The sequence below is a fragment of the Calypte anna genome, chromosome 1 (genome assembly GCF_003957555.1).
Source record: "Calypte anna isolate BGI_N300 chromosome 1, bCalAnn1_v1.p, whole genome shotgun sequence".
Classification (NCBI taxonomy): domain Eukaryota; kingdom Metazoa; phylum Chordata; class Aves; order Apodiformes; family Trochilidae; genus Calypte; species Calypte anna.
In genome coordinates, this window is record NC_044244.1 from 25698595 (window position 1) to 25711094 (window position 12500).

General features: G+C 37.5%; 1 protein-coding gene across 1 annotated transcript in view; it reads right to left on the bottom strand.

Annotated features, from left to right (window-relative positions):
* Positions 1 to 12500, bottom strand: part of FOXP2 (forkhead box P2) — a 399917-nt gene that overhangs the window by 177905 nt on the left and 209512 nt on the right. The window contains exon 4 of the mRNA XM_030450312.1: positions 4320 to 4497. Coding sequence (XP_030306172.1) covers positions 4320 to 4487 — 168 coding nt within the window. The 5' untranslated portion in view covers positions 4488 to 4497. The remainder of the gene's footprint in view (positions 1 to 4319; positions 4498 to 12500) is intronic.

Genomic DNA, 12500 nt, shown 5'->3' on the forward strand with positions numbered 1-12500 from the left:
GCATATCAGGACTTCTGCAAAATTACATGCTCATATTTTTGGACATTTCCAATTCCCTAATAAATTAAAGATTAGACCACATGTGTGCCTGCATTTAGAAAATATACTTTCCCTTAGTAGTTCAACATCTTCTAATTTGGTAATACCTGCCCTGAAAGCCATATGAATGAACCTAACAGAATTTTGCCCCTTTTGAGCTTGCCATGTGAAAGCCTGTAACACTCCTGCATAATTTTCCAGAATTTTAACTTCAGTTCTAAATCACTAAGAAGCAATTTCTCCTAACATTATATGTGGTCAATTTAAGTAACAATAAGTGTAAGCAGATGCAGTAAGAAGTTTTATATTTAAGTTACATATCATCAGTACTCTTTATGGCATCAGCTTTTGCCACAGGCGTAGTACTTGTGGGTTTTTTATGTCACTTTTTAATACAAACTGCCTGTAGAGTACGAGAAAATTAATTTCTTCACGAGGAGTCAAAATGCAAGTTTCTAGTGGTTTAGAAAATAGAACTACTGTCCGACATACAGAAACATAAGTGTTTAGTTAGCACCTAATTTAAGACTTCACGTAATAAACAAAAAAACCCTGTTATTTTCCATCTCCTTTTTAAATAATCACAAGAACGAAACAGGTAAGAAAGTGAAACTTCTATTTCTACATCATCAGAATAACCTGAATGCTATCATCATATTTTTGCTTTTGTGAATATTGTTTACATTCTGTACTAATGAAATGCTAGTGGTAAGTGATATGCTAAAAAAACAACCAACCAAATGAACACATAAACCACAAAAAGAAAAAAAAACAAAAACAAAAACAACAAAACCACAACATTAAAAAAATGTCATGAAACAAAAAACCACAATCCTGTTCTGGAAAAATAATTTTAAATATAGTCAAATGAAACAGCTTCTTACCAATAAATTCCCATAAAACATTAAAAAATATTATCTTGGTAGAACTGACTTAATGAATACTCAAAATGCAAGCTCAAATCTACCCTGTAAAGCAATCATGGTTTTTAGCAACTATTTTGACCTTAGTGACACAAACAATTAATTCTACAAACTTAATATCAAAATAAAATTCTACATCTAATGCAGAATAATCTGTCAATGTATTTAATCAAGGATATGCTTCTTCCATGTATTATACATTCTAATATCAAATACAGATTTTACCAGACAGGAAAAAAATTAAAATGAAAACCTCAGAAGTGTATGAATGTACATACAAGAATGACTCGTACTAAGCCAAAAAAAGCATAAGAAACAAGTCTAAGCAGATTACACTTTGCATCATATTTTAACAATAAAAATCCAAATTCACTTTAGCAATATTTATAAACTGATAAATATTGACAGTAAGATAAAAAGTTGCTTACGTTCTAGTCATACATCTTCAAAGCCGACCTGATGACTTGTGACAGCACTCAATCCTATTTATCACGAAGTATATGTTACAATATATTATAGAAATCTGTCATTCTCTCTTGATACATGGGTGAGGAATAACTCCCTAATTTAAGGCAAACTTCTCATTTCTATATAAAGATCACAGCAACGTAGTCCATAAAGCCAATAACAAGACTGTCTAAACTCACCCCTATTGCTAAAAAGAACCTAATGAAGTCTATTATTTTAGCTTCTTTACTTTCTGTAAATCAAATTCATGATCATAATGCTTAAACAAGATGCAAATCATACAACTTAATTTTTTTAACTTATCCCAGTTACTCTTTTTACGTAGTCCCAATTTTCTTGTGTTTAACATTTCCCAGTACATATTTAGGTCATAGTGAAAACTTATTTTGATATTTTACTCAGCTGACACAGCTATTCTTATGCACTAGCACCACTTTATGTAGCTGCCCAGCTGAAGGAAATGTATTAAACTAGCAGCTTCCTTTAGAAAAAGCTGTGATTAACGTGTTTTGTTTATATGAAGGCTCTCAATAAAATGACTTAGAGATGCAAAAACCAGAATATTAAACTATGACATCAATACATTATATCTTGCACATATTTAAACAATTAAAAAAAATCTTAATAACTGTAGGTACAATGGGGTTTGCTCCAGTTTTCTACTTGCCAAAGTTCATTAAGGAAGACACACATTAAAACTAACATTTTAGAGAATTACTACAGCGACAATCATTTTCCTCTTAAATCATATTTCAAAAGGTATCTGGTAAAAAATAAAATTAAAAAAAAAAATAGCAAAAAGAGGGAAAAAGCAAAAGCAGCATAAACCTATGCCCATTATCTAAAGGACATCCTACTGCATGTTTACTAGTGTTTGTGCTTCACATCAACATATTTTATAGAAGGATTTATATGCCTAATTCAAGTTGTATTTAAATCCTATGGTGCAGACCCTACTATAAAATGCCTCTTGAGTCCCATTAACTGTACCCATGGTTTTACTTTGCCTGTCTGCTTATTTAAGATCTAATCACAGTTTTGAAGAAAAGATTGTCACTTCTAAGCCTGTCCCCTCAGAACCTGTCTGTTATTAGTACTCAACTGGATATTTTCATCTTCAGTTGTTATTCTCTATGGTCTTTGCAAATGCTATCTACTGGAATCTGTGACTCTATGGACAAATTGGCTACAAATGCCTAGGACTGATGCTTTGAGAAACATGTAAGTGACAAATTATTCTGTTGGTAGTTCTGTGTTTTAAAGTGTTTCACTTAAATTTAGTTTTCTAAACATTTTCACCAATTAAATACACTCTCCCTATAAAGATTTTAAAATGCTGTTATAATCTGAACACCTCAATAAAGGTGATGGCATGTTTTCAGTAAAAATATTCTATTTAGATATGTGTGTGTATAAAATGGTCAATGAAAATATTATCTATGTACAGTGTATATCTATAGGTACTAGTGTATACATATATAGCTGTAAGCCTGCGAAGAACTTAATGAAGACACTGAAACATGTTTTTCCTCAGATTAATAATGTAAATGCTCATTTGTTAAAAGGGAATACACTTGGTTTTGAAGCAAGGCACAGATTTAAGCCTTAACAACTATTTAATTATTCCATATTTTCTGTTGCCATTTACAATATCTAACTATAAATGTGTAGCTAGAGTACACTGCTTAATTCACCACGAAAAATTACTCAATTTTTGGAGCTATAATCACTTGTTATTTCATAGGCCCGTACACATGCAATTTATCATGTTAAAACATATTTCTATATAGCACAATTTAAAAAATACTTTATTTTACAGGAGGGAACTTTCTTTCCATTAATGCAATACCTGTCATTGTAATGAAAAACCTCAGTATTTACAAATGAAGGGTTTGAACTGCAAAGGTGCTGAGCAGTCTCAGCAGATGAGAGGATCAGACACTGAAGAGTTTCAGGAGTTTGGAGCAGGTACAAGAACTCTGCAGAATCAGACCCCAATTGTTTACCAAACAATTCACTACTGATGCTTTGCTGCATCGGTACAATCTGCATCCCCTGATGGGGAGGCAACTCTTTAGGTAGACAGAGTAGAAGGAATTATGTTTGTGCAGGATTTAAGAGGAGAAGAAATCTTACAAAGTCGAAAATTAATTGCTTTCATCTCAGATGGCTTCAGCAGTTGGACAACAGTTTAATTTTACGGTTTTAAACATAAAAGCAGTTCACCCTTAACTTGTGGAGAAAACTAACTTAAAAATATTTTTTAAAAGTGAGAATGAAAACATACCTACAGAAAAGGTGCTTCTCTCTTTCCCCATCTTTTCAAAACCACACATCCACATTACACTCATAAACATGCACAGACAGGCACATGCTCTTTTTTATTCCGATGGTTCTGAACTAACCAGCATTTTTTATTTACACCTACGACAGCAAAGCATCTTTATTGTGAGAAGTCACTCTGGTCCCTTCACCCCAGCTCCGACTTCGGAACAATTCATCGCAAGCGAAGCAAAGTCTCAAGTAATGTGGCCCTCTGGTGGAAAGCTCTGCATCACGTCCTAGGCGACCGAATCGCACAGTAAACTAACAGATTCTGAAAACATTCACTGCAAGGCTTCGGCACAACTTTTATAAATACGTTGCGGGATTTTAATCACCGGGCGAGCGCGGTGCTGTGCAGCGGCATCTGCAAGACGTTGCCACCACGAAAAAGGAGTCCTGGCATTTCAGCATTAACGTGCACAAAAACAAAAACAAATAACACCCCACACTCTTTGCTTGTATGACACTTCACTTTCAGCATGCACAGAGGGTTTGCAGGAGGGTGCCCCTCGGAAAACAGACCTTTATTTGTTTAAAAACAAACAGGAAGGAAAACAAACTTACCTGCTGTTGTTGCAGATGCAGCAGTTCTACTGTGCTTACTTCAGTGCTCGTGTCACCACTTGATCTTCCATCTCTGCTGCCAGCATCTAATTGGCTGCTTAGAGTGCTCATTCCATTTTGATTCATTGAACTGTTGCTTATTGTCTCTGTCGCAGATTCCTGCATCATGACTTAATACCTAAAAGTGATTAAGAAGTATCAATTAACACACACGTTACACCTTCACACTTCCATTATCAAGATGTCCCTCTCTGCCAATTACACAGACAGCATCTTTAGGAGAAGAAAAAAGCCTTGCGGAGCCGTTTACCAAGAAATGTGATGCAAACTCTGCTTTCATACAGATACTGATCACCGGAATTATGGTTTCTATAAGCAATCTTTGTGTGCTTACATTTAAAGCCAAAATAACACACCATGCACGCAGCATGGTCAATAGCATTTATGAACGACTACATTTTAAAGTCTACCTATAAAACCAGTTTAAATGAAGGCACGATTTCACACACTGCTCTATATTTCCTATTATCTAGCTTTGACAACCATGGATGGCTATACAGCCTTATTTAAAATATTCACTATCTTGATTCTGTCAGAATTTTACAGCATATCTTATGCAAGGCTGTTGTTTAATGATGCACAGCTAATCATACAAAATTAAAATTTTGTAAGGGTATTACAAATCATATGGTATCAACCAATGATAAATAGTATAATGGGCTTCTCCTTTTTTGTGACTAAATAAAATTTTGCCTCGGAGGCATTTTAAGAAAAAGCTCCTGCTGCAAACACGTCAGATATTGCCTATTTTTTTAATCAAACGGCTGATATTCATTTATTTTTCTGACATTTAAAACATTTAATACTGTCCTTCCTGGGAAGTAATTAAGCTTATGCATGAGCAGCAATCAAACTGTTCACTTGAAGATGACTTAAAACTCAATTTTAACATAGGCAAATAAATGAAAGATATAAAATTAATTTTCCAGGCATGTATTAGATATGAAAGCTGGAAATAAAATCTATCAAGAATATCACTAATGATTGTGCTAAAAACAGCATAAATTATGCATATTACCTTCTCTACAGTAATAAATGTTTTATCATTTTCACTGCATAAATATACTGTACTTTCAGGATAGCAATGAGATGTCCTGCCAAGATCAGTTGAAATCTTTGCAGTAAATAAAGAACCAACATGCCCTTACAAACCAGAGTTTCAAGGCGCATTTTGTATCTGTAATATGGAAAGGTCACGGTCCCTTCTCAGAGCCGCCAAAGTCCTCTCCTGCTCTCCCAGGGTCAGAATGGACCTCACTTTCTTTCACCCTCTCTCCCAATGTACAGAAAGAGTCCCCACTACAACCTGGCTGAGCTGTAACTGTAAAAGACCCTCCGAAGGGAGAGGGATGTCTAAGCAAACTCGAGAAAAGAAGCAAAGCTTGCTGCTTAGCCTAATTATTTAGGGTTTTGTTCCAATGCAAAGTGTGAGCAATAGCCTTTCTCTGGGAAAAAAAAAAAAAGAAAAAAGAAAAAAGAAAAAAAAAATAAAAGCAAAGCAGGATAAAAAAAAAAAAGCAAAGCAGGAAAAAGATCATTACAACTTCAACTATGTGCATGGGATATTAATCAATATGCTGTAAGTATTAACACAAACAAGTGCCTACAAGATAAGCTGAAAGTATATATTGTGAGAAGCTAAAATAGTAAAAGATTAGTTACTTAAAGATGGATCTGGTAAAAAAATAAACAGGATGCAAAAAAACCAAACATGAGCACAGTTAACATAAAGGAGGGCCGCTGTTATAGCCCAGTAAACAACAGCAGCACCAGATGTGTTTATGAACAAACAGCCCTTCTTAAACACTCATGAATATCAGCATAGAAAAATAATAGAAATGGAAAATGTGATACACACTGTGATGAATTTTACAAGGCAAAAACAAAGCTAATTCTCTTTTCTGAGATTAGGAAGCTAATAAGTATTCAAATTAGGCATAAATTTTACATGTACAATGTTTAAAATATTCAGAGAAAAGGGTCTGATTGCCCTTAGTAGTTATATGAAAATTCTAATGCGGGTATGCCACAACTGTGGGAGCAGGCAGCCCTTCCCAATTTTTACAATATTTACTTTCAATAAAAAGACAAGTATATCAGAGTGGAAATCTATTTAAAACACTTCATCAACTGTAACGTTACAAGGATTTGGAAATTCGGGAAATTCAAACATTAATCCTCTTTTAGTCAAACAAAGATTTAACCAACAGACAGGTTCATCTTTTACAAATTCAAACGTTAGACAATAAGAGTGGTACATTTAGCCAAGCACATTAAAAGGGCAAAGAGGTGTAAACATTAGATAACCAAAACATCAGAAAACACTGATTTAAAAATACATCATCCCCCCTGTTTTTACATCTCTCCGACTCTTTTATTACAATTAGCAGAAAAGGGTTAAGCATCTTACAGTTCATATTAACCAAAGGGGTTTATGTCTTGTGGATTTTGTATCCTTGTAAAGCCCCAGAGTGTAGTTCGGGCTCTGCATTTTAAGTTGAAGTGTCTGTGAGCCAGCAGAATCAGCTTTAACATAAGATGACCAGTTAACACTACTCTGGCAGCAGAAAACAACAAATCCAACCCAACAGCTGTGTACAAAGAGAATGAAACTATAGAGTATCAATATTAGAGAGGTTAATTTGTTTGGAAGTGAAGTGGTAGATATACTGAAATATTTATACAAAGAAGAAAAAGTCTTTAAGAATTTTATGCTAAAAATAAAATACTTTTCCTAGTTACAAAAGGGTATTTCTAACAACAGCACTGAAAGTTGGGGTTGAGTAGCACTTCATGTTGGTTGCCCACAGCCCCCTTCTCACTGCTGGCAACCAAAAAAGGGCTGCTGGAAAACAAGAGCTCAGAATCTTTTCCCTTCTTTCCTGTCACCTACACACACACACATATAGAGGTATAGCTACATGCATGTGTATGTATGTACCATCAGCTCTAAACCCTCACAAAGTAAAGCACAGAAAACATCTAAACGAGGACCATTTCTGATATGTATGAAACAGTAATTTCACTTATCAGTGTCAGAATAATTTTAACATGCAACTTCTTACGAAGCAAACTACCATAATTTTTTTCTTGCTCTTACAACAGTGCTGTGGGTTGTTAGCATGATACTCATAAATGAATACAAAGAAAACAACATAACTGCCAGATATTAAGGACAAAAGTTTAGTATTTCAATTAGGACAAGAAAAAAATATACAGGTCTCTGTTTACACACATTTATACACATTCACACTTCCTAATCCTTCTCATTTTCTCTGGCTGTCACACTTGCTGTCAGTCATGAGCGTGCCTGCACAGGCACCCACATACACACGCACCTACACTCACAGACACATACATTCACCAGCACCTACTTCTCTTGTGATTCCCAAACTCTCGTTGGCAAAGGAGAGATATAAGCTCTGCTACCAGGTATTTTGAACAAAGGTATGGGGAAAATATTTGCTGGTCTCTGGAAGAGAGAATGAAATGGTGGATTATTTTAGCGTGTGGTTGCGCGCTGCAGGTTGAATGCCTAATTCTGCCAGGGCAGCCAAGCAATCACCCATACCAAAAAAGAAGTACTGGTCCTGTGAAGTTAGAAGCTACAGTTTTACTTTTCTCCCCTGGAGTGAACTGTGTTTTCTGTGCGTGCGTGCACGAGCCTTCGTTTTAAGCCAGTAAGTCACTGTACAGATACTTATTCTCTACACCACTTCCCTTTTGAAACATTAAACTGACACTGGAACTGACTGCACAAGATTGCATTTTCTCTTCCTAAACAACTTGAATTGAAAGGTTACTTAGTGTAACAATATTTACTTGCAGAATTGTGTTGTTACCAAGGGTATAATGGATGGTGGCTATGCAGGTTTACGCAAGAATGAGTGAAGCATGAGGCATTAGCCATGTGTTTGACATGTTTCAAATTGCTATAATCCAGCATTAAACACACCCAGCAATTCATGCCATTTCTTGCAGCCATAATCTTGAATAAAGCGTGCACAACCACTTATTATATAAATTAGTATATGACTCCCTGTTATAGTCACAACAGCGCTTTTGTGTTTATTTTGCATCAAAACGCGGCCTTTTATTTGTACAAATAGCAGGATAGAGAGCCGTAGCTCAATTAGACTTCCTTCTTTTATGGCAGGGTGTACCGCACGCCCGACTGCTGGGGTTTGTTCGGCCCTGCCAGGTACGGCCGCCCCGGCCCTAGCCGCCCCGGGCGCTGCTGCCGGCGGGCGGGCGGGCGGCAGAGCCTGCGGGGCACCGGAGCTGCCGCCAGGGGGCGCGGCGGGGCCGCCCGCCCCTTTCCCCCCCCCCCCGCCCAGCCCCGCCCCCAGGGGCTCCTGTGAGGGCCGCGGGACCCAGCCCTGCGCTGCCGCTGCCCCACACCCCGCCCCCCGTGGGACTTTTCCCGGTGCTGAGGCAAGGGAGAAGGTGATCTCCAGCAGCTACCGGCGGGTCCTGGTCCCGCACGTCCCCCAGTGTGTTTGCACCCTTAGGGAGTGGAGCGCCGCGCTTCCTGCCGCGCCTCATCACTGGAGAGATGGAGGTTGGCAGCCGCCATCACGAAACACCTCCAGAGAGCCGAGGGGCTGCCTGCCCTGCGCCGGGGCTCACAGCCCCAGGCCCATAACCCTACACTGGTGTTGGGTGCCCATGCGCTGGTGTTGGGTGCCCATGCTTGTTGAACCATAGGCAAGATACATGTTTAGCGCTCGGTGCTCAGCACCGGGAACCTGACAGCCCCCGGCCTGCTCATACCTTTTCCTTTCCTTCACTCCCTAAGGCAGAGCCCAAAATTCCGACTTTCAAAACGGGCCTATGATGTAAAAGCAGAGGTAAGGAGCTACGCTTAAATAATGGTAACTCTTGTGCTCCGCTGGAATTAATTCATCATTGACACAAGGCACAATGCATCTGAAATCTTGTGCTGGTATGTTAAAAGTCTTTAATACTTAAGATTGGCTAATAAATCAAAATGCCAAAGAAGAAGGACATAGCTGAATGTATGAGAACAAAAAATTAGACAAGCTAAGAGAAGATCTGCAAAAAGGCTTCTTTTCTTTACACATTATCTAAAACATATAGCTTTTGAAGCCTGGGTTAAGCAGAGACATAAATCACTTAATTGCAAATTTTTAAAAATATGTAAATAAATGAATATGATTAAAACACTAATTAGGTCAACTGCTGTTGAAATAGAGTAAAATAAAGTATCTATATTAGGAGGTTTACTATACAACTACCTATCCAAAGAAGTTTTCTTGGTAAAAATGTAAAGTACGCTCAAACACTTTGTGCTGGAAGGTCTTTCAGGAAAATGGAGCTTCCAGTTGTGAGTTGTGCCACGTATCTTTGCACAATCGGAAAGAATACGTATCACATCTGCATCTGTGAGCGAAGTCAGCATCTTAAGTGAGAAAAAACAAAACAGATTTTTCATGGTAAAAGAATCAACACCTCAAAGCTAATTAATAATTTTACTATTTAGAATACCCTCACAAGTGAAGATAGTAACTGTCAGTAAAGAAAGCAACAGTTCAAAAACAGCTTAAAAGGGCAGAGATGGGGCAACAGTGTCTGTAACCCAACACAGAAGAAACACTGCTGTTGCGAAGAATTCAAGCTGAAATAGGAAACTTCTAAGTGTGCACTTGTATGGTGAATCTCTAAAAGCCTTTTTTGAACACAGTTCTACAATGAAACTGACAACTGGGTTGTTACAAATTAACACAAATGATATTTATTTACTAGAGGCCAGAGCCAGCAGCTCAGTACACATCCCACATCCCCTCCATGCACACACTGCCAGGTAAAGAAAACACGCGTCCCTCCTCTAGTATTCTGTCTTAACAGGTGCACTCGGCTTGCATGAGAACATTTTAAGAAATCAGATGAATTGATCTGTGCTGAAGTTAACTGCAACTGAAAAAACAAGCATTGCCTAAAATACTTCTCCCTGTACTGTATAAGTCACAATTTCCACCCTGTCTGTGTACTGTGATTTATTTATATATGAGATGTTTAAATGAGCATCTTTTTATCTGACTGGCACCAACAAACAGATAAAGCTATTGAAGGTATTAAAGGTATTTTATACTAAAAGGTATCCAGCATTTTACAGGCTGCTTCTTTTTCTTTCACTCCACGTCAGTTCCCTAGGACTAATAAAAATAGTGGATCAGTCTTGGGCACAGCAATTTATCTGGTTTCTAAAATTCACGGATATATTGTCACACTCATCCAACTATTAAACACCAGTTCACTTGCCCAAACATCAAGTAAGATCTAATTAATTTCCACCTGCTATTTATTTTTGCTTGGTGGGAAAAAATATCCTTACAAAGGCCAGTGTTATCTATATGCCTACTCAGTACAGTATTGCAAGATGCGTACCTTACACAGAGTATAGTGGCAAAAGCCTGCTTGAGTGTGTTACCTGCAGCCCACACAGAAATGAGCAGCCAATTTCGGGATAAGATTTTTATCTGAAAAACTTGGGAAACCCCACCTTGAAAAACACAGTCCTCTCACCCCCTCTCTCTCTGTCTCTATCTCCCTCTCTTTCCAAGTCTCAACCAAAAAAAAAAAAGCACAGCTCTCCAAGCTCTTGAGAGTAGGGAGACTTTATTACAGTCAATGGAGAATTTAATAGTGAGAAAGCATTAGGGCAGTAGGAAATAATTAGAACTGTGAGAGCTAGGGAAGACCTGCCTAGCAGGCAAATTCCCTTAAAGGAAAAAAAAAAAAAAAAAAAAAAAGCAGCTTCTTACAGAGTGTGTAGAGCTTACAAACTGCAAACCCAGGACCAACTTTTTATACCAATTTCTTTTTTTCCTTTTTTTTGTGAGGAGCTTGCAACAACTATCAGTGATACTTCCCTTCCCCTGATCCTTGCACATCATGATAGTACCCACACCTCACCAGACAGTCTTTGTTTAACCCTCACGCTTACTTGACTTCTCACCCAGGCTCCTGCCTAAAGCTTTCCTTCAGCATCCCTTGAGGGTTTTTTTTCCCTGACTATAAACTAATTTTTTCCACAGATCCTCTTTCTGGACATTTCAGCACTTTATACTTCCAGGGTTATCTTTTTTTGGTGCAAATGCCTTTAATTCTTCTCTTCACCAGATCCATCCTTGCCTTCCCACTGGATGGCCCATAGGAGAGGTAGTACACCAAAGGAAATTTCTTTTATAGGACCCAACTCACTGAAAGCTTGAATAAGCCTAAAAGAGGAATAAAATGGAAATGATGAGCCTTCAGAAGCTCACCTGCTTGCTTTTAAAGCCTCAGTCAGTTATCTGACTGCAAGTATAGCTTTCATTGACTAAATGGTCCGACTGCAAATTTTCTTGTACAAATGTAGTAATGTCTGAAAAGCCCAAGACTAACATTTGGCATTCCTACGTTTTGCTCTTCCTGATTTTCTACATTTGGGCTTCCTACATTAGCTTACAGACTCACGCTCATAAACTTAACATTTTCTAAAATTACACATCCAGCAAAATATTCACATAAAATAAACAACACCAGGTAGAAGGAGCAACACACTTATCAAACGAGCAGTTCCAAACTGCATCTCTTCCTCTGGACTGCTGTTAAGGTCAGAGTGCTGGACAGAAACATACATACCCCATACTTTAAACAACAGATCAAAAACACCTATAACAGCAAATACTTATGTCAAACAATTACAGCTCCTAGCATATATTTTAAAGGAATAATTCATCACTTCATGAAACCCTTGTCCAAAATCCTAAGTTCAGCTTTGTTCTTGCGAATTTAACCAAGGCCAATACAGTTCAAAAAGGCATGTCACAAACACTGCCAACCACTAGGAAAAATACAAGGTTTACTATCATTTTAAAGAATAGGCACAGACAGGCATGTTTTAAATACATGATGATTTCTGCAGCTTAATACTTACATTACAGGACTTACATGAAGTGAATGTAAACTTACGCAAATAAGCAGAAAAATATTTAAAGTACTTAAAATAAAAATCTGAGGGGAATAAAAGAGTTCAGAGGACTTATATGCAAGCATCCTTCCTGTTTCTTTTTGTAGGGTGTACCTTTATTCAGTCTTTTATACATATATTTTTTT